This window comes from Cydia pomonella, chromosome 10, assembly GCF_033807575.1.
Source record: "Cydia pomonella isolate Wapato2018A chromosome 10, ilCydPomo1, whole genome shotgun sequence".
Lineage (NCBI taxonomy): Eukaryota > Metazoa > Arthropoda > Insecta > Lepidoptera > Tortricidae > Cydia > Cydia pomonella.
The window spans coordinates 14905347-14929756 of record NC_084712.1 but is presented as its reverse complement, the minus strand read 5'-3'; the positions used below and the strand labels follow the sequence as shown (position 1 = coordinate 14929756).

Sequence of the window (24410 nt, the reverse complement as noted above, 5' to 3'; positions counted from 1 at the left end):
GAACGAAAAACAGCTGCAGTAGAAGCAGTAAGTACTATGCACTAGCGTTCAAATGGCCATAAAAACTTTAAAAATATGTCAGAACTTCGAAGCACGAAGTAACTCAAAGTAACGGTTAAGTCAATCCACTTTCGTTTACTTACTTTAGTTTCCAATACAGATTTTTTCTAGCGAGTTTGGCGCAAGGCCCGTGCCATTAGGATGTTGGCGACGGGCCAGAATCACGCGAGGTGTATGTTTATTTGTAAGCTTAACATTCAAGGAAGTGTGGAATCTTGGAATAGAAATCCGTTTTAGTATGGAATGATCACCCAGTTGTAGGGAAATGGGATTTAATACACGCGATAGGCCATTGATTATGAGAAAATTATGCCAGAAAAAGCGCCGGCTCTTTTAACCGTCTCATCAGGCAAATGGAAGCGAGCGGAACTTTATATTTTATGATCAAAATAAGTTGGGTCAGTTCAAAAACGGCAGCAGCGTTCGGAATAAAAACGTAAATAATGATCTCATATTATAAATTTACTAAGTAATTTACCTTTCACCATTATCTATACTGCGATATTCTATTGAAAGATTGATTATGTGAAATAAAATAGGCCATGACATTTAATTTTCAAGTTTTATAAAGATCATCGACCTTTAACATAAAATCTATAATAATTAGGTAGCTGATATCTAAACTGACCTTTTAAAGTGATGATTGATGATTTTTTTTTCAATAAGTTTCGGATGTTCTATGTATTTAGTGACATACACACTATGCCTATATCAAATTCATGCTGCATTGGTTGACCTATCTAATACTGACTGTGAGAAACATGATCTCTGGAGTAAAGTTATCGGAATAAATAACGCTCGCTTTGCAAACTTTACATTTATTTAATGCAACGCAGAAATTGCTGAGTCATTTATTATTTCCTCAAAGTCGCTGGCACCCGCTGCAAGTTCAACGAGCAACCACAATTTAGCTGTGATCTAGAATATGACAATTCGCGGATGCGCGCGCGGCCCGCTTCTCAAGCTCGCGGTATTGACCGACAAACGCTTGGAGGACAGGCTCGGCAATCTAGCGAAATTCGTGAGTGAATTCAAATTACAAAGCAGTAGTCACGTGCCAGTACTGTTTCTTTTTTGGCGTGTGTTTGACAAGATTTCTATTTAAAAAGTTTTAGGGTATTCAAGAAAACTAGTAAGAGGAAAGTAGGCTAGCATTGCCTGGAACAATTCGGGATTTGTATTAAGTACCTACTCATTAATAGGTACCTGCTTTATAATATTCGATCACTTATCGTTGAATTCGTAGGCGCAGTGACAGCTTAAAACTGTTCTTTTCCAGAATACAACTAAAATAATATTCTTCGAATTTTCCGAAAGCACTTTAAATCATGTGTAATATTGAACAGACTCGTGCTGATAATGCAAGTTTGTAATTCCTTTTTATATAAAGCAGAATATTGTGTGTTGTGTAGAAATCGTAATCATTATTGTGAATAACATGCATTTTGAACATAAATGGTTAATGTTCTACCCACAGGAGGCGCGGTTTGACGTTCGTTTCATATTTAGTTTTTCGCTTTCACGCATATATCAGAGCGAGCGAGATGCACTGCGACTTACCTACAGGCCTGTTCTGATTTTAATAACAAAACACGAATTAGATCTGGATCACTATCAAAAGTAAAATTTTTGATCGAAGAAATATCACTTTTGACACTGACAGATCCGATATGGAACTGATCCAGATCTAATTTGTGGCTTGTTTTTAAAAACGCCTGCAACAAAAATTTGTATAAGATTTTTAAAATTGGATCGCATCTCCATGTAGGTTTGTTATACTTTATTAATTCAGTATGCCGGAAGGCAGATTCATTGAGGAAAGCTTTAAAAAAAATTGATCATACCCAGATTACCCATGTATTTAACCAGTGTTAGGTTAAGTGGAGCTTAAATGTCAAGGACAGACAATAATTACAACATATGTATTTTCATAGATAAATTAAATTTTAATTGGTTACTTTTCAGCTTTAAAATTCTCGAAAAGCGACATTTGTTTTTTACCTCACATTAAATGAAAATTAGGTAAATTGTTTCATTGCTTCAAATCTTCTGAAATGAGTTTCAGTTGAAGGGTCACCTCATTTAAGTAGGTAATACGGTGCGCCGTGTAGAATCCGCATGCGAATGCTGTTTACGAGTTGTAGGGCACAATGCAATGTAACATGCATGACATGAAACCTACCGCCGACCTACAAACATTCCTCTTAATGTTGACAATGTAGCAAAATGGTACGAAATCGTTTGATTGTTAGTACCTTTGTGACCATTAAATATCCTTCATTAAAGTTATATTTCTATTGTTCTGTTTGCAAACAATTTTTTTTTTTATACCACGACAGTGGCAAACAAGCATACGGCCCTCCTGGAGGTAAGCAGTCCAGAGGTGTTACATGCGCGTTGCCGACCCTTTAACAATCTGTACACTCCTTTTTTAAAGAACCTCATACTGTAGACCCTCGGTAAAACCTCGGCAGGTAGCCCATTCCACAGCCACAGCGTCCGTGGGAGGAAGTTCCTCTTAAACCGCACAGTGCGCGACCATTTAGGTTCTAGGGTGTGAGGATGAACACCCTGCCGATGGCGGGCGGTGCAGTGATAGAAAGTAGCCGCGGAGATCATGTCAAACAATTCTTCAGAACACAGCCCATTATACAAGCGGTAGAACACACATAATGAGGCAAAGTTTCCTTAGACTTAAAGGTTCAATACCGTTTGTGAGTTGTGGATCGTCGACGCTTCGTACAGCACGCCTTTGGACTGAGTCGAAGGGTCCAAGCTGGCATCCAAATTCTGCTGCCCAATGGGCACAGCAATACTCTATATGGGGTCTGACTTGCGATTTATAAACGCAGTATCGCTTTGCTTTATTGAACACACCGAGTTTTTTAGATGCCAGTGCAGCCTTCCAGGTTGTGTCTTAGAACTGTGGGACCACAGTAAATGAGGTTTTCTTAACGGTAAATGCGCAAACTTGTGTCTTTTTTGGGGTTGAACCGGACTAAATTATCCTGACCCCACACCGAAACTCTGGATAGAATGCTCTCAATTTCCGACATAAATTAGTTTTAGATTAATATTTACAGTTAACGGAAGAACTTAAACCCTCGATCTACTTGGTATTCCAGCACAATTAGCGCAACAAACTGAGCAATCGAGGTATCCCCTCAATTTAAAGAATACTTTAATCTCTTCTTTTTCTAGTACTTTTATATTAGTAATTCTAATTAAATATCAGTACCTAGTAATATCAGTCCTTACTGAAAGTAAATTCATTCCATTGTGAATAAGTTGACATAAAAGTAGTCTGAAATACTGATCTTTGGTCTTCCATTTCCAAGAAACATGAGGTAATTCAGATATACATATTTTTTTATTATATTTATTTTACCCTTGAGTTTTCCTTATTTCCAATTATAAATACTTAATTAGCATTAACTTTTGATAAACCAACATTGAAGATTGCTTTGCCTATACCTGTCTTCTAAAACTCAATTAAACAGTCTTTCAACTTTCGCAAACATTAATAAAGACTGCTTATTTCGCAAAAGTTTTATACTTCTAATCCCTACCCACCGACCCGGCCCGGCCCAGCCTACATGCTGCAACTTTCCACCATGTGCTAGCAAAACCAGTTTCTCGACAACTACTCCTACACTACATTAACCTATACTCGTTCCTACAATCACTTTACCATTTTTATAAATTTATCACGTACTAACCGATTAAAACTAGTGTTTAATTATTTAGTAACATTTGATTGTAGATAATAAGTCAGGTGCTTGTTATTACCAAGTTATAATAATACTTATAAATAGATAGATTCATAGATAGATAGAAAATTGTACCGAAGGATGACTAGGTAGTAAATCAATCAAACTATTTCATTGTCTGGGATATAAAAGCAATTGCAAATGGCATAACGTTACATAATCAAACAAAGGCGAACGAAACTAATGAACGCACCTGAAACGAATGTTCCGTACTCTATTTTAGCATAAATTGTAATACCAATTATATACGCTTTTCAGAAACAGAAGAGTATCTCACAACAAAGCCATTTACTGATATATTAGACGCAATTGTGGTGAGTTAAGATTGAAATTAGAACAAGTTCAATTTTTTACTTAAAGCCCATGTTTATAAAGATGTTAATCCCGAGCACGCTAACAAAAGACTTCAACGAACGTAGCGCACGTAAGACACGCGAAGACGATCGCTAAGGTACGGTTACGAGAGGATTTATGTTGCATTCATGCGTCGTATGTACCTTACCTATCTCGATCTCTGTTCCGGCTGTTGTATACACGCGAGTCCGCCTTTCTCCACAGCCGTAACTACAACCTGACCGACTAATGAGCATCTTTGTCCACAATCGCGTGTCAACGGTGTAAACACGTAGGTATTACTGTTAAACATCTGTGATTATGATGAGATGTGCATTAACGTTATTAAGAAGAATAACATTAAGAACCATCACATTATTCACAACAACAATTTATATCAAAGCATTTCTCTACCCTACATCCTGTTTGTAACAAGAATTAGCCACTCCGCATGAAATTTAATGTTTATTTCTAACAGTACCGAGGCCTTTATATAGCTTATCCTTGAATATTATTACGGCAGTAAATCATGATAGTAATCGTTACATGCATTGTTTTATGAGGTTTTCCTAACTTATAGACAAGTACCTGAGTGGGATGGGCTGGAAGGGGAACCTATGCGCAGGGGGATGTGGCGCGATGATCGGTGCCGGCGGCACCGGCACCGGCAGCGGCAGCGGGTGCGCCGGGGGTGGCGGCAGCTGCGGTGGGGGCAGCGTGCTATATGGGGGAGGAGGCACGCTCTCCAGCAGTTCCGGCACCCGCGGCGCCCGCGCGCGCCTCGTGCGGCGTCGTCGCGCAGGCTCCTCAGTCTGGCACTCCGCGCTAGCAACACTCCTCTCCCGTTCCGTCTGCACCGCACTGTTTACATTACAACTGACAGGCGCATCCTGCACTTGCACTATCACACTTGACACGACATCCTCGGCCGGGACTCGTACCGAGACCGCCTCGGCCGGAACGGGCAGCCGCATCTCGTGGCGGGGTATCGAGAGTGGCGCGCGCGCATGACGACCGCCGCTCGGCGACTGAGCGCCCCCTCTCTCGGCTAGGGCTCCGTCGGTACGGGAGCGCGCGAGGGGCGGCGAGCGACACTCGTACGGCTGCCATAGCAGCGAGGAGAGCGCCTCGGCGGCGGACAGCGGCGGCCCGGACAGGGCGGTCAGCGCCAGCGCGCCGCCGCTCATCCCGCCACCATCCGCCGCACTCGCGCACCAGCGCGCCACCCGCCACCGCTACCGCTACTACCTGCACCAAATAACACAACATGCTTAGCGAAAACATCAAAATAGTTTTTAGACGATAGGGATTAAATTCAGAAACATCTCAGTATCAACGCGTCGTGCACTCAATCGTAATTGCGCAAGCGCAGAACGTGACTCCCTGATATCAAATTGGTATTATTACATGTCAGGTTGCTGAATACGTCTCTTAATTAGTTTCCAATATACCAGTTCGATTTTTTTTTAATCTATGAAAATAATACACAAACTTCTATTAGCATGTTTTTTTAAACATTCATATAAATAATGCATGATTCAAATGATGATGATCTATGGCTTACGAAATAGGTATAACGTTTATGGCAATTATGACGATTTATAATAAAATCAGTAATTGACTTGTCCTGTTATAACATAAAACTAAGTAGGGGACTACCTATAGTCATGGATATTACAACTAGGTACTCACTACTCGTACATAAAACCGGTTTCATAAATAATATCATAAAGTTCGTTATCCTGTGTCAAATCAAGCACTCCCAGTAATCGTTCTAACGATGTCATTGAACCCCCGACCCTTACACTCGACTATTACCGAGATATTTTCGATTGTCGCTGACAGCAAATGAACGACCAACACATTTGGCTGTATTGATAAATCAATCGACGCTGCAGTTTAAGAGAGAACAGAGGTAAGTTCATAAATATGGGACTAAAACAAAACAACCCTATGTTTTCACTGTCGTAATGTTTGTGTAGGTTTTTTTAAATTCATACCTCTTCTTCTTTATAAATATTTTAATAGGATTTTTTAAATAATCTCCCAGAAAGGAACAGGCGTTACAAAACAGGCTAACATGACATCATAATGTATGTGATTTAGGTTACCTTCTGACTGCAACATATTTAAGATCAGCTCCATTTTAGCTTATTATTCCATTTTCATCGGAATAACGGAATCACTCCAAATTTTAAATGAATCAGCCACCGGGAAGTGGTTCTAATTCTAATCACAAGAAACGAAGCACACACATATAGGTAACTACTATACCTACAGCGTGTAGTTTTGATATGGCCGCTTAATACAAATAAACGAATATGAATATGAATATATGAATATAACCAAACCAATCTTTAATGAAGTGATGTGGAATTTTGGAACCTCTATAAGCGGAATCCATTTTTTCGCAAATTTCTTATTTTTACCTCTGTAACTGGAAGCAGCCGTCTCCGAAACCTATAGGAGTGGAATAGCTCGGCGTTTTAAAATATGTATTTTTAATAATCACAAGGAGGGTAGTTTGTTTCGTTAACCTTATGGTTCGTGTTTTAACTACGTATTTTGTATGAGATCACACATCGATCAGTTTGGTTCTTTTAGCCATGGTGCGGTACCGTGCTGTTAGACAAGCAATGCCTAAGCGCAAATTCACGTGTTTATCTCTTCGGGATAAATTAAAAATTATAACAGACTATGTAAATGGGAAGTTGTTTCAATGAAGTTACTTCATAACAAAGGACAGATATTATTTTTGTATACGAGTACTGTGGATTATTTACAGGATTGCTTTTTTAAAAGTCAGGATTACATATCTAGTTTTTGTTAATACTTACATATCCACATAGATACATATTTAATAAAAGATGATTATTTAAGTTTTGATCTTTTATTTGACCATACTATACGTGACCTCTATAAGCGACATTACTAACACCCACAACCTCTGTTAGCGAGAGCCTCTCTAAGTGAGAAAACATTTTATTTGAACCTGGATAACTGGAAAACCTGGATAAGCGGAATTAAACAGCCGGTCCCTTGCGATTACACTTATCCAGTTTCCACTTTTTTTTAATACTACGTCGGTGGCAAACAAGCATACGGCCCGCCTGATGGTAAGCAGTCTCCGTAGCCTATGTACGCCTGCAACTCCAGAGGAGTTACATGCGCGTTGCCGACCCTAAACCCACCCCCCACCCCCTCGTTGAGCTCTGGCAACCTTACTCACCGGCAGGAACACAACACTATGAGTAGGGTCTAGTGTTATTTGGCTGCGGTTTTCTGTAAGGTGGAGGTACTTCCCCAGTTGGGCTCTGCTCTAGATCTGGAATGACATCCACTGGCTGTGCCCTACCACACAAAGCGAGATGACATTCACAATGCCCGTACCTCTCTTAGTGCACTGTACAATAATTCAGCAAACCTGTCTCACTACTTTCTTTTAACTCAAAACGTCGCATTTAATGACACGAAGAATTTTGCGAAAAATTAATTATGGTCTGGTAGTCAAAACGAATAGCACTAAAACCTACGGGTTGTTTACGGTTGCGGTTATACGAGTATCAAAACTATATATGTCGTGGCCAGATCATAGAATTTGTCAATTTGATATGGTTCTAGGTTTGACTTTTTCATGATGTGGCCAACCGATCATTTCATGAAATGATTGCCATATCATAAAACGATTATTTCGAAGATATGGCCACTATGGCAGTTAAGCCAAATAAAAGTGTGTAAAAAAAGTGTAAATAACCCGACGAACTGAGAACGCTTTCTTTATAAAGTAAATTAAAACATTCGTTATACTTTTTATCAATGTGCTGCGATTTAATATCAACTATTATTAAAAGAACAGTAATCATTACGTTTATTATTAAAACCGTGCTTGTTAAAACTCAGTAAATTGCACATACTTTATAAATAATTAATATGATTTATTTACAGTAGCAAATAATAATAATTTAATATTATACTGCATGTAGATGCGTTTATATTTTATATTGCGAAATTACGATTACGAGGGGCGGGAGGGGGTTAGGGTCGGCAACGCGCATGTAACTCCTCTGGAGTTGCAGGCGTACATAGGCTACGGATACTGCTTACCATCAGGCGGGCCGTATGCTTGTTTGCCACCGACGTAGTATATTAAAAAAAAGTTGTCGATATTAGATACTTCCATGATTTGCTGGTTATAGTAACACTGCACTGCAGGTACTCGTCGTTTAAGACTTTTTAGACACCCCGTGACATTACTAGAACAAAGTACCTATGTGTCACATGGTAGAAAAATTATTTCCACCTAGGCGTTAACACTTGAATCCCTCGCTACGCTCAGGGTTCAATGTAAATACAGTGTGTATTTTTGATATAACCTCACACAAACTAGACGTAGGTTTCAGTGCTATAAAAAAATTCTGAAAGATTTTTTTTGTTTAGTCTTCACTACCAGAGCATAATTAATTTTTGATTTTTTTTCGAGCGGCAATGTATTTCGTACATCATGATCACTTGTGACAGTTGTGACGTCACGTCATTAAAGAGATTCATTGCTTGCTAACCTATGAAAGTGCGTTAATTACAGCCTAATCTAACTGCCCTTTGATTATGTGTTCGTATCAAAAATACACGCTGTATAGGTATCATTTTGCTCCTTTCTATACATATACAGTACCGGAACCGGGAATTCCCGGTTCTCGGCATACAAACTCAGTACTGGGATCATTCCCTAATTGTGACACAATAATATACTATTTACTTATATAATCAAACTGTCAAAAGCTTAATGATATATTCTACTGTTCACACTTTTTTATTTATTTGTCGTCCAATGATAATTATATGTTCTATGTATATTATGTAAGTACATATGTCTATAATATATAATTATATATTATGTATATCGTCGTCTAGTACAGTCAGCATCAAAAGTAGCGGATCAAATAACGCTTCATAAGTATCTACCATTCTGTAACAGCTTAACAAAAAGTGATGTCTTTAATATAGAACAACTAAGACTAGGTATAAAAGATTTATTTTTGAACGGGAATTTTAGATAAATATCTACATTTGGAAAAGTTATACGGAATATCAGATACTTTTGGAGCGTTGTTTCATCCCCTACTTTTGATGCTGACTGTACCACAACACTAGCCTTATTTAGCTTGCTGTGGGGCTAGGTCGATCTGTGTAAATTGTCCTATTTTATTACACGCTTTTATTTACTTTCACCTGAACGTTGTCTGTTTGTAATCAAATCTTGCAAGTTAAATTTGACCCACTTTCCGGTTTCCGATGAAGCTGAAAATTTGCATACATATGTAAGTAGGATGACAATGCAATATTATGGTACCATCGAGATGATCTGATGATGGAGACAGGAGGTGGCCACAGGAACTCTGTGATAAAACAACGCACCCTAATTGTGTTTGGGATTTTTAGAATTGTCTCGATGAGTATTAGTTGCCTGTGGAAAGAAAGGTACAGTCAGCGATAAAAGATTGTACCAAAAATTAAATTTTTGCCAAAAACTTATATGATAATACTTTAAAATGCCGAGTGTACTAGCCATTCCCTTCCAAAAACTAATTTTAATTAGCTAAACGAGGGGGAGGGGGGTTTAGGGTCGGCAACGCGCATGTAACTCCTCTGGAGTTGCAGGCGTACATAGGCTACGGAAACCGCTTACCATCAGGCGGGCCGTATGCTTGTTTGCCACCGACGTAGTATAAAAAAAGCCTAATCAAAATGTTTGCACAATCCGTTACAATAATCTCTAGTGTGAATACAAGTAAAATTGTTATGTATGTTAATTACATTAAATACTGCGTAGGTTTTTAAATAAACTAGGTTAGAAGTAGAACATGCGCGCTCCGAAATTAATAGCTGAGCCTCCATTGTAAACAGATTTAAATTTATAATTGCCTTCTTCAAAAGCGTTATGATACGATGGCATCATTTCAGTGCATAATATTGTAGGTACATAATGTGTTACGTAGATCCGCACGGATCAGCACATTTCCGGCTCTGCGATAGTTATATCACACCTCCGACCAAGGACTTTCTAACTCGCATCTGTTTTGTTTACGCGCATCACTTAAAAATGAATAGAGACGCGTATTCACTATAAACATTGTTGGTAAACACTGTTTATAAACAAATTTGTTTATAGTGAATACGCGCCCTAAGTAAGCTACATTAAGTATGAATTTATTTATTTAATCCTGCACTTAGCAAATGAAGTAACCGTGACTTCAATAATTTACAGAGTGTAAACCTGACAAATTTTAAAATTAACGTACACTATACCATTTAACACTGCAAGCAATATGAGTTTACGGCCTTGGGATTGTTTCATAAAAGCTTGTAACTTGTAATGCAAGAGGAATCCTCATTGCGGTTCTGAGTCTGAACTTAAGAGCATTTAGCAAACCGAAGTCGCCTTCAAGAGCTTAAGCTAACCTAAAAGCAGAAGCGAAATCAAAACATTACAGAATCGCTCATGTTCCGTGATTTTATCATGAAGTCCAAGTTTTAACTGTAACTTATAGACTTTAGAGTTCACAGGAGAGGCCACGTCGCCGTCGGCCACATTTGGCAGACTGGACCAGTTACAGTAACTAAGCCTAGTAAGAACGAGTAGGTATGTACTTATACTTGCTGACTGACAAACTGGCGAACATATTTAATTCATAAAAATAAAGAACTGAATAATACGTAATTTTTATTGACCGAAGGGTTCGCGAAGGAATCCGTTTTGACTTGGGCAATCTGCTTTCGTATGTCCGGATGTTTTCCTCTATATAGGTTGCAATTCTCAACCGATCCTCGTGGAATTTTGTAATCAGATTCTATGATGAAATAGATTTTTTTGTAGATTCAGCATTTGGAAAATTATCGACGATAATGACTCCGCCATCTAAGTATTTTTCACTTCTATATTTTCTGAGCTTATCGCGAGGTTTACAGCTCACAGAGCCACTAGTCTATATTTTACTACAATGGAATAATGTGAATAACATATATTTTTATACATATATAATAGGTACGTAAAGGCTAGCACATGCCAGGATGCTTGGCACCATTTTAATAATCATCAATTACCGCACTTTTCCTTAATACTATCACTTCTTGATAAAAATAATTAATACAACTTCTGTACGAAATAAGTTGTATGTGTAGCATTAACATTAAAAATGCATATTATATACCACTAACATCGTGTAACTCTTTCGTAATTATGTAAATTTTTCACTAACCGCATTTTGATGATATAAAGCATCGCATAAATCGCGATATAGGTTTATTTATTATTATTATTATTCTCTTTATTCATTCAATATCTTAGGTTAGGATTTTTTATAATATGGATATAAAAGTAAAATATAAAAACACTTACAAAACAATACAAAAGATATAAACACATTATAAAAAACCTAACCTAACTTATTATTATTATTATTGTAGTTTGTGGGCCTTTGAATGCCACGTCGACCAGGCTTTGGTCTATTGTGACAGCCCTTTAAAGTTCATTACTGATGCCCGTTGAATCCAGGAAATTCCAGATTCTTTGGGCCGTAATGTTCTGTACATATAGGTTTATACTCGCGAATTCCTCTTTTTATACGGAGATTTGGCTTCTAGTGTTAAAGTAGCTGTCTATAAAGCTGAATGGTTCAGTGCTTTCTTTCATTATGTAATTCTTGAACTTTAACGCTTAAGCTGCTAGCTCATTTAACTCGTTTTTTATACAATCGGTTTGAATAAATCAGAAATGTTGTATTTGCAACTTTATAAACTATATAGGTATTAACAGTTTGCCAGATTTAAAGGGGCATCCTTAAACGAATTACATTAGAATAATTTGTAATATTTGCATGATATATTTGCCTTTGCTTTCCCTATTTTTAACCGACTTCAATTTCATAGTAGGAGGAGGTTCTGTATTCGGTTGTGGCTATTTTTTTTTATACATCGGTAATGAATCAACTGTGTATACTTATTTCTGTAGGAATACTATCCTCTTTAATTTTAGCAGACGGTTATTGTACGTATTACACTAATAAATAAAGATATTGTTTACTATTGAATTCAAGTGGTTAGATATGTCATTATATGAATAATTAATAAAATATATCTACTTACTTATTGGTAGTTAGTTTACTTTATAAAACAGTTCTTCCAAAAATATAATTAGTTTTCTAAGAATCTGAAACAACTATTCACAATTTTATTACCTTATAATGTTTACAATAATAATACTGAATCTCTGTCTTACTTGACATTGGCAAAGTGCCTTAGTAGCAAAGACGCTATTTCAACGAAAAAAAATTTATACGCAGTTTTGTTTTTGGGAATGTTCGCCACAAATGTGCTTACATGGCATGTACAGTCAGCATCAACAGTAGCGGATGAAACAACGCGCCAAAAGTATCTGATATTCCGGATAACTATTCCAAATATAGATAAATCTCTTAAATTTACATTCAGAAGTATATCTTTTGCCGTCCTTATTGTTCTACATATAGAACCACCACATTTTGTTAAGCTGATTCAGAATGGTAAATACTTTTGAAACTTTTGATGCTGACTGTACCTACTAAAGAGGACGGAATATGCATTTTTTCGAATACAAATATTTGGGCGAATGTTCAGTTCAGATCTTACCGAACCGAATATTCGGCCGAACTATTCGGTTGATCTTTATTCTCCTAATAAGCCATTTGAAAACGGTTCAATTACATTAGCAGCAGAGTAGTCGGTTCGGTAAGATCTGGACAATATTCGTATTTGGCAAGGTCCATATTCGGCCCATCTCTAGTTACAACAAGACAAACATACCAATAAAATAAAAAAAAACATATTCACCGAATATTCGGCACTTTAACCGAATAATTCGGCTGAATACGAACATTAAAAAACTTGCCGAATATGCCGAAACCCGAATAATTACCGAATATTCGGTGCATCTGTATAGCATGTACAATTCACGTTGTGATTCATTTGCGAGCAGCGAATGTCCTCTTTCAATTTAATTTCGTGTTAGATACCTACTATATACTTGATGTCTTAATAGACGTTTAGCTAAAGCAAATCAATCACTCAGCAAAATGGTTGGTTCACGATACTCTCGGAAATATCACACTCCACCAAACTCCGCCATTCTGCATAAATCCCCGGTTTATTTAATCCTTTCGAACAAAATCTCTTAGAATAGAGATTTACTCAAACCTAACTTAATATTAAACTGACGCTCTTGGATAATAAAGGCTTAGGCAACGAGGAGTGCTTGAATTTTTAATATCGCCAAGTGACAAACGAATTTTTAAACTAGTCGAGTCTGTGTTTACCTGCTATGTCTGAGATTACGCTTTGCCGTGCGACTAGGGAATAATAAAAGCGCTAATCGTAAATAAATTACGTTTTGCTTTATCATGATAACAACATTTGAATTAAAATGAATTTCCAGAAAAATAACTAGCTAGTGCTACAGAGTCATTTCACGTTGCATTTTCATAGTCATTCGGCCGATTCGACAAATGTGCCCACAGTCGGTGCCTTATAATAAAGCAGTATGTATATTAGGTGTCCTAAATACAACTAGATAGTTTTAGTGAGAGCACTGCCGACCGTACACGAAGCTTAAAAAACATAATCTTTATTTATTACCTAATTTATTTTAATTTGTTTTTCTATTTACTGCCAAAACATGAATTTCCATTCAAATCTCGATACACAAAACACATAAAATCATCAAGTTAGCTATATCATATAAAAGTAAGACCGGTAGGTACTGCCTTTGTTGTTATGATATAAATGGCATATTTAAACAAGCATGTCCAACAAGCGTCTAATAATATAATATGATGTATTATTTTGTATTCAACTTTAGATTATGGCATTATCGTTGCGTAGTGGGGGTAGGCGCCGGCCTTGGAGAAAGTGCCGACGCGGTTTCTCCGCGACTTAGATACTGCCGCGGATCACCTGTGTTACTATACAAATATTATATTATGCAGCTTGGAATATAACAAGTATATACATGAAACAAATTTCATTAAAAGACTTCAGTTTGTATTACTTAAAATAATTTAATTGTCATCAAATATGTATCGATACATCAAACATGAAAATTCGAGAATCAATAGTGAAAATCATCAGCACAACTTTTTTTAAACATCGTAATTGGTGCCAAAGCAAACGTTTAAAAAAAAACTAAAACGTTTCTCGCTGGCAAATAAATTGCTTACATAATTAACAAACTTATAATAAAATTTAAATCTCATGTAATAATATTATTAACAATATTTTCAACATTCTGATACTCGTATTTATATCAATCTTATTTATCCAATCAATTAAATATTTTCCATTGTAACTTTTTTTTAAAGTAAACCATCATTTACCTATGCCAGGATATTGAGATTTGGGTAAGAAAACATTGTTACGGGTTGACAAGGGGAAGCCAAGAATAAAGGTCACAAATAAAAATTAACTTTATATATATTACAATAACTAATCCTACTTAACTAACTAATTAATCTAAATTTGGACGCCAGGTGAGTTTCCGTCTGGTGACCGACGAGGTACTCAGCCGAACCGCTGCCGAGGTAAAGGCTAGCTCAGTCAGATTATACTTTTCACATTCAGCCGTACACCAAAAGGGCATGACGATACGCTAAAACAAGACATAATCTACTTTATTCCCCACTACTAGATAGACAAAGTAACGTTAACGGCTAACTATACAAAACTAGGATTTCCTTAATATTAAAACTTACCCCTTTGGTGTAGATGATTTGACACTCACAAAATAACAAAATTTATGTCACATCCACTGGTAGGATTGTCTAGATTTAAATTCCAAAATATTTCCATAAATTCCTTTTTACAATCTTAAATCACAGCACCAGTGGAGAATACATGTCTACATGATTCGCTATTCCAAGTTCAAGTGTCGGTTACAATTTTTCTCGGCATGACCGCAAATATTATTCTAATTCATTCAAATACACAAACTAATCATACAAAAAGTTAACACGTTCCGGGGATCGATCCTCGGTCCTTCAACTTAGAAGTCTAGCCCGCACGCCACTGGACCACCAAGACTCATGGCTAGCGGCCGTAAATTAGTAACCAGTTACAGCGCCTTTAAACCATTGCACCTTATTTCAAAGACAGAAGGTTTATTATAGAATGATGTCGATAATCTAAAGTTGACTTAGTGACATCATAACATGCCCCTTCCCTCATTAAAAAAATAAATAAATAAAATTTATTTATTTATTTTTTATAGTAGGGTTTCATATCCTTAATATGCCAAATTCCAATATTCTTTCCATGTGCGTTGTTTAACCTAAACACAATGTCCGACAATTTTTCCACTACAACAGCCCTGTCAAATTTAGGAGCTAGCTTAGCCATGAATTTGTTACCTGCATTAGACAAATATTTGGTTCTTCTCCAGACTATATCACCTACCTCAAATGTTGCCAGTCTTGTCCCTTGATTATAACGAAAACTACTCTTAATGTGTGCGTTTTTTATTTTATCTTGTACTTCTTTGAATATTGCCCCTCTTTCTTCTAGACTGTCCAGATAAGGTCCCGTATTTACGGTGACACTATCTGTCGGAATAATTAATGGTTGAGCAGAGGGCAAGGGTGTTAAATTCGAAACTGCAGTTTCCCTACCAAAAAACAAGTATGATGGGGTCAGCCGCGTGGTTTCATGAACCGCTGTTCTAATCGCATGGCCTATTTCATCTATACTACTATCCCATTCATTATGCTTCTTTGACGTTATATATGAAGAAATCATTGTCCCTATTACGCGATTTACTCTTTCGGTAGGATTGCTCTGTGGATGATAGTGCGGGGTGTAACTAATTTCTACACAGTACTTTGAAGCTAAGTCCTTAAATAAATGTGACTCGAACTGTTTCCCATTATCACAGACAATCACTTTTGGTGCACCGAATAACAAGAATAATTTTTCTAGAGTCTCGCACATTTTGTCCGCCTTCCCTGTACGTAGAGGAAATAAAACAGTGAACTTGCTGAACAAGCAGGTTACTACTAATAACATGGTGTTACACTTCTTACTCTTTGGAAATGGACCCATAAAGTCCATGGCTACTACTTGCCAAGGCCACTTCACTTCTCTGTGCTGCCCCATATGACCTAGAGGTGACTCTTGGGAGACTTTGCGGCTAGCACAACATTCACACGCCCTTACGTACTGTTTCACGTCTCGAAGCATGTCGTGCCAAAAAAATTTCTGCTTGATCCTAAAATAGGTTTTCCTTATGCCTAAATGACCGGAGGTGGGAATGTCATGACACTCTTGAAGTACTTTTTTCCGCAACGGCTCAGGCACAAAAAGTTTCCACATGTCGTCCTCATTAGGGAATTCTTTCATGGGAACCTTTTTAAACAGTAATCCATCGCTAACCGTCCAACTGGAATTGATGTCCTCTTTGGCTACCTTTGCAACCTTATTCTTATACCAAACGTCCTTGTGACTATCCAAAATTTCGATAACTTCAATTTCACACTCTGTTTGCAGTACTCCTCGAGACAAAGCATCAGGAACAATATGGCATTTCCCCGGTCTATGAATGATGTCGAAATCGAATTGCTGTAGTTTCATAGCCCAGCGTGCCAATCTGCCATGTGGGTCCTTCATCTTATGAAGCCACAGTAGTGCGCTATGATCCGTCACAACTGTAAATCGTGTTCCATCAATGTACGGTCTAAATTTCTCAATTGCGAACACGACACTCAGCAGTTCCCGTTCTGAAGCCGAATATTTTGCCTCTGTATCGTTTAGTTTACGGCTTAAATACGCTACCGGTTGGTCAACATCGGCCACCTTCTGACAAAGAACCGCTCCTACGCCTGTACTGGAGGCGTCACATTGAATTACGAATGGCTTCGTGTAGTCAGGACACGTCATCACTGGTGTTGATGTTAACAGGGTTTTTAGACTTATCCAGGCTGCTTCAGCTTCCTCAGTCCAAACCAACTTCTTCTTCTTGCCCTTGGTCAAGTCATGAAGTGGGGATGCCACCATTGAAAAATCTTTGACAAAACGTCTGTACCAGCTTGCTAGCCCTATGAATCTTTTCAATTCTGTAAACGTTTTTGGTCTAGCGAAGTTCAAAATGGCTTCCACCTTTTCCGGATCTGTTCGAAGACCATCTTTGTCAACAATGTATCCCAGATATCTTAGACTAGGCCTAGCAAACTTACACTTGTCCACATTAACTGTTAAGTTAGCTGTTTTCAGAACCATCATTACCTTCCTTAAGAGACGTAAATGTTCTTCAAACGTAGCTGAACATATAACTATATCATCGAGATACGCCCAGACTTTGTCATCCTCAGCATGAAACAGAATGTCCATAAGCCTTTGCTGAGTTTGAGACGCGTTAACTAACCCAAAAGGCATCACTTTAAAATGAAACAACCCTCTGCCCGGAACGGCAAACGCTGTTTTTTCCTTGCTGCCCTGTTCCAGTTGTATTTGCCAAAATGCCGATTTTAAATCAATTGTACTCAAGAATTTCGCATTACGTAAATTGTCTAATATGTTGGCCACTCTAGGCAAAGGGTATGTATCTCGTTTTGTTACCTTGTTCAGCTGTCTACTATCTAAACATAATCTGTTTTCTCCATTGGGTTTCTTAACAATGAGTACCGGCGAGCACCATGGGCTGCACGACGGTTCCACCACGTCTGTGGCCAGCATCTCATCTAACTCCTTTTCAATTGCTTGTTTAACTATTGGCGAGAAATTGTACTGTTTTTGATGGATAGGTTTACTTTCACCGGTGTCTATACCATGTTTTAAGATATCCGTTCTCCCTAATCCCTTTCCGACAGTGTTCTTCATCTCTTCTATCAACCCCTCTAACCCTGCAAGCTGACTCGAAGTCAGACTTTCTCTAGCGACGATCATAGGCTCGTTCGTTATATTCATCGCAGCTAATTCGCCTTTAACATCCACCTCTTTACCTCTAAATCGTAACCCAATGCCAAATTCATCAAAAAAATCTTGACCCAAGACAAAATTTTGCTTTAAGACCGGCATGACCATCACCGGCATCACCTTAAACTGATCATCAAAGTTAATAGGTACATCAACAACCTCTGTAACTTGGTGTGCAACTCCATCAGCCACAGAAATTTCCACGGGATTCCTTTTAACGGCCTTCAATCCAAGTCTAGTTAGTGTCTCCGCAAAACGCGCATTCACCACCGTGCGACATGCTCCCCCATCGAGCAACCCTACGCATTCGTATCCTAAAATACTCACTACTACATATTTTCTATTGTCATTTACCTTTTTTACTACTAACGGGCACAAGTCTCCATCATTATGAGCAAAGAAACGTTTGACTGTGTCCAACCACGATTGCCATTCATGACCTTCACGTTTGAGGGAGAAATTCAGTTGGCAACGCTCGAACTTCTCCCTTGCCCGTTTCCCTCACAACTACACTCCTTCGACGTTATACCGAATTTCCCACACCTGTAGCAAAAAAGGCGCTGTTTCGGCATTGTACACTGCCTGAATAAATGTCCACTTTCCCGACAGTTCCAGCACCGCTTTACCACTTGTACTGGTCCCTGGCCTTGAACTGACCTAATTTCCGCAATTTCGCCTACCCGTGCATCCGCTTCCTCTGCCCTATTTGCCACACCCCTATACGCTAGATCTGGCTCCAAAACATTGACAGTCATTTTAGGTTGCTCGAAACCTTCACAATTAATCTTCGTTCGTTCCACAATTCGCAGCACATTCATCATATCGGAAACAGAAACAAAGACATCCCTACAAATGGCGCGCTGGTAGTATGGTGATAAATTTTTCTGAATAATTAATACTTTTTCACTCTCCGTGATCCTGTTAGGCAACCGGTTGAACATATTCTGCATGACAGAAATATATATTAGCACAGACTCATCAGTGCCTTGCGTCCTTGCCCTTATCTCTGCTAAAAGCTCCTCCTGATAATAAGGTCTCTGGAATGCACGTTTCAAGAGAACGACCAACTCATCCCAACTACTAACGTACTCTTTATTGGCCCTGAACCAGACCAATGCATCCCCTTCGAAAAAGTCAATCGCGTAACGCCATAGATCTATATCAGTTGCATTTCTAGCCTCTTTTAATTCCGCAACTCGTTCCAAGAATGCGTTCACGCTCATTCTTTTGCCTCCCGCGAATTTAAGACCCCACTGATGAACCGGCACTAACTTCCGTTTTGGCAAAGCCTCTTCCTCAGCCATGGTTGAGTTACGCACTAACCTGGGCCTGCTCCTTGTATCTTGTTCCCATTGACTATCTGAGAACATAACACTCCTATCGCACCTGTCCAAAACCTCCCCATGCTCATGCTTACTCGTAGAAGCGCCCCCTATGTCTTCAGGAACATTAGCTTGGTCATCCAATCTTTGTATAACCAAACGCCCCAATTCCCCTAAAGTGTTCTGTAAAATTTCCCTATCATCTACAGTCAAGTTTTCCCCCTCGACAATGTCGTCTTGCCCTTCCAGCTTATCTACCAGCACCTGGCACTGCTGTAGCAATCCCTCCTTACGAACCCCCTCAGCCTCGGTGACCTGTTTCAATAAAGATAACCTATTTTGAACGTGATATAGCCTGGAGATCAACCGTTTAAACAACGACCTATCTGGTTTGCCAGTCAACTCCGCAATGTAATTTGACAGAACCTGCAGTTTCGCCGAGCATATTTCAAGGTCATATTGCACAGACTCTGACTTTGGTGCCCTAATTTCTAACCCTGAACCTTTGTCCAGCTCTGAACGCATCAGTTCAGTCAGCAGCTTTTTCATAACCGGAGCTGTCGCTGCCTTCAGAACAATCCCCCGGCATGCGAGCTCATACTCTAATTCATCTTTCAATAAAAAATTAGGATCCATTTTTAAATCTATTTACCCGTAGCAATAAGCAATAAATATAAAAAATCTGCAAAAACAATAAAAAACTATCACCAAGAATTAAAAACATTCACATTTCACAATTTAACATTAACATTGAAATAATTCTTAATAATAACCCAAAAGACAAAAAAACACTATTTAAATAGGTACTTACAAAAATAAAATCGAAATACTATAGCTATCCAAATACCCTAAATAACCGTAATATACACATCTAAATTTCTTGAATATTTAAAATAAACCATTTTTTATTATACTATACCACTTATTAATCTTAATAGTACTAACCAAGCGACTTAAACATAACCCACTAAGACTTCAAACAACTAATCATAACCCAATAAGCGTTACAATCTTACAATGTGAGGATTACGCTGCAAAAATTGTAAAATTCACCTCAACGAACTTTGACCTGTGACGACCGCTTGCCAACCACCCGTTATTTTACGTTGGGCGCTAATTTGTTACGGGTTGACAAGGGGAAGCCAAGAATAAAGGTCACAAATAAAAATTAACTTTATATATATTACAATAACTAATCCTACTTAACTAACTAATTAATCTAAATTTGGACGCCAGGTGAGTTTCCGTCTGGTGACCGACGAGGTACTCAGCCGAACCGCTGCCGAGGTAAAGGCTAGCTCAGTCAGATTATACTTTTCACATTCAGCCGTACACCAAAAGGGCATGACGATACGCTAAAACAAGACATAATCTACTTTATTCCCCACTACTAGATAGACAAAGTAACGTTAACGGCTAACTATACAAAACTAGGATTTCCTTAATATTGAAACTTACCCCTTTGGTGTAGATGATTTGACACTCACAAAATAACAAAATTTATGTCACATCCACTGGTAGGATTGTCTAGATTTAAATTCCAAAATATTTCCATAAATTCCTTTTTACAATCTTAAATCACAGCACCAGTGGAGAATACATGTCTACATGATTCGCTATTCCAAGTTCAAGTGTCGGTTACAATTTTTCTCGGCATGACCGCAAATATTATTCTAATTCATTCAAATACACAAACTAATCATACAAAAAGTTAACACGTTCCGGGGATCGATCCTCGGTCCTTCAACTTAGAAGTCTAGCCCGCACGCCACTGGACCACCAAGACTCATGGCTAGCGGCCGTAAATTAGTAACCAGTTACAGCGCCTTTAAACCATTGCACCTTATTTCAAAGACAGAAGGTTTATTATAGAATGATGTCGATAATCTAAAGTTGACTTAGTGACATCATAACAACATTGATCTCTATTTCTATGACATTAAGGTTGTTTTCACATTGATAACAATAATGGTGTAATAAGTTGGTTGTTACTCGAATATAATATTAATTATATACATTTGATTGACAAAACATGCAAAATTCATACTTCTAGAAAAGAAATTCCATATAATACACAATACAATGAATGAATCTTACATATAATATGGAATACTCGTAATACTTCAAAATCTCAAGTTTGATATAATAACCTCTTATTAAAGCTACGATATGGATTGGATAATTCTGTGTCAAAAGTGACGTTTTGTTTGAGGAAACGTCACTTTTGACACTGACATATCTAATCCATATCTTATTTTAAGCAAATGTTTGACGTATATTAAAGTTCGAATCGGGCTGTATGCTTCTCTTTGCACGGTCATTAAAATTGCTTATCAAGACAAACTAACCATAATGAGCCCAAATTCCATTGCGCACATTCCGGCTCATTTCAACACAAGCGTGCAATGCATTAAATGTGTAATATATTTAATATTTGGGGGACAGAGCTTTGCTCGGAAAACATATAGAACTCAAAAATGCTTGTTTTCCCAAGACCTAGCTAGATCGGTTTTTCGCCCTCTAAAACCCCCATATAGAAAATTTCATCGAAATCGTTAGAGCCGTTTCCGAGATCCCCGATACAACGTTTTTTTTAAGAATAGAATTTTTTCAAATCTCAAAAGAAGTGTTAATTAACTTTTTCTTCCGGCTAGGGTTCATATGATATGTAATATTGCAGTATAACTAATATGTAAACGACACTATATTTCAGTGCATAGTTATTCAGATTTAATGTTGGAGGGAAAAAGTTACCACTGTTTTTGAGGTTATAAAATGTCAAATCTGGAAAAAACGGACTATAGGGTAGGGAAAAAAACCTTAATATTTGATCATCCAAGAGATACCCAAGTTTTTCTGATACTAGTCCTCCAATTATGTTAAATAAACAACAAATACGCAATCATACGCCGACCGCGTGTGCGCGAGACAGAGATGCATGTGGATCCGCATCTATTGTGAAGATGGCCTTATTATTTCACATAAGGAGTCAGTGAGAAGCAGATGTACTTAGTTGCGCACAGTTTCCAAAAAGCTGGAAAAGTCTCGGAAATTTCAGGAAATTTTCACACGATACAAGAGAAACTTTCATTTTAGAAATTAACTGTATAAGAAGTGTCCGATTTATTTCTAAATGGAAATTTCACGATTTTGGTAACTTTACCGCCCTGCCATGGCCAATTGAGTTATCTCCCTGAAACACGTTATAAACTACAGCTATATCTTAAATCCTATCTAGTCCAAACAAATCCCAATACAAAGGCTTAACGTAAGAGAGCAATCGTCTTCGGCGATAACCTAACTAGTGTGGCTACCAGTTCGGTACTAACATAAACACTATCGAGAAGGTAACTTACTTTCTATGCATCTCGCTCGTACTATCAGTGACTCATGGTACGGGTACAGTTGATTATGCAATAGTTGATGGTTGAAATGAAAACAATGCCGATACCCCAAATGGCTCAGAGCACGCACAACGCTTCACGCTTTCACCGAAGGTCGGAAAGCTGTCGCAATGCCAGAAGTAATTTCAATTCCTCATCTTATATTTCACCTAAGGCAAACCAATGTAAGTTTCTGACCTTAAAAAACCCTTATGTTCGAGTATAAATTGTGCCTCCAGTACCAGCACATGTACCTATATTATACCTATAAGTACATACATAAGTGGGTACTTATAGAATTTTAATTCAATTATAAATAACAAACTGTAGGTAGAAATGTTTTTACAACTTCATAATACAATACAATACAACACAAATACTCTTTATTGCACACCTAAATAAAATAAAAACAATACAAAAGAATACACAAAAACAAGCAGAGGTAAACAACACGCGGTTTATCGCTAAAAAGCGATCTCTTCCACAACATTTGTGTAGCGGAAATTAATAAATTTACTTATGCCAGTAGGTGTCTACTACTGCATCTACTACTGTATCTACTTATCATTACCTACACTTAGGAGCAAAACTGTCCCAATAGTAGCATATAAGTAAAATGTGGAGAAGTTGATGTCGATCAAGGGGAGGGGTACATGATTAATACATAACAGTACTCCTTGAAATTTTCTAAAAATCATTGGCATTTACGGTTATTTTGTAATTTATACAATATCTAAAACTGATTTGGCATTGACAATGAAACGAACCATTTTAAGAGTTTACAAAGCCACTGTAAGATTTAACTGTCTTTCTAAAAATAATTCGTCTAGGTAGGTAGACCAAACCTTAGAAATATTACGTTCACTCCTATTACGTTCGTCGTATAAGAATGGCGTTAGTGAAATATCGGAGGGGATTATGGTGTCGAATTGTAAACGCCTCTGCGGGCGATCCGCTCCGCTTATGAGAATGGATTACCCGCTCGAGATGGGCGTCTCTGATAAACGACTCGATGATGCGCTAATCCCGACTGCTTTGAATGCCGCATCGGCGTTTGGCAAACGAAGAAGAATTATCTGATTCGGCATCGTCATTAGCGCCTGCCTATAGGGGACTTTTTTCTCAAAGAAAAGATGATGTTTGTCGAATGCAGGCATGACCGACTAAGTAAATCGCTCGAAATTCAAGTATTCAATTAAACTTTTAAATTTTAGAATTTACTTTAGGAAATAATATTTATTACCTAATAGGAATCGACGTCGGCGGAAAATGTTAATCAACCTGCGCTTTGCCGCCGACATTGTCCTATTCTGCCACACCGCATCCCAACCCGAACAAATGCTCCAAGAAGTTTGCGAGGCAAGCCTTGACGTCGAACTCATCATGAATAGAGCCAAGACTCAGTTGATGACCAACCACGCAAAACGTAGTGTAGAGGTAGATGGGCGGGATGTGCAGTATGTCAACGAGTATATCTACTTGGGCCAGTTAGTATCCTTCGACAACAGGCAGTTCAAAGAAGTCGATCGCCGTATCGCAAAACGCCTGGAAGA

At 38.0% G+C, this 24410-nt stretch overlaps 1 protein-coding gene and 1 long non-coding RNA gene across 2 annotated transcripts in view; both read right to left on the bottom strand.

Moving 5' to 3' along the window:
- The window catches only part of LOC133522240 (uncharacterized), a 137073-nt gene extending 131590 nt beyond the window's left edge, over positions 1–5483 (bottom strand). Inside the window, exon 1 of the mRNA XM_061857507.1 lies at positions 4752–5483. Within this exon, the coding sequence (XP_061713491.1) occupies positions 4752–5350 (599 nt within the window). The 5' untranslated portion in view covers positions 5351–5483. The remainder of the gene's footprint in view (positions 1–4751) is intronic.
- Positions 5484–20636: 15153 nt separating this feature from the next.
- On the bottom strand, positions 20637–21156 carry LOC133522250 (uncharacterized). The gene is made up of 2 exons (XR_009800025.1): positions 20933–21156; positions 20637–20829 (listed from the first exon to the last, which is right to left on the bottom strand). It is a non-coding gene; the product is annotated as an uncharacterized LOC133522250 (long non-coding RNA).
- Positions 21157–24410: the final 3254 nt, after the last annotated feature.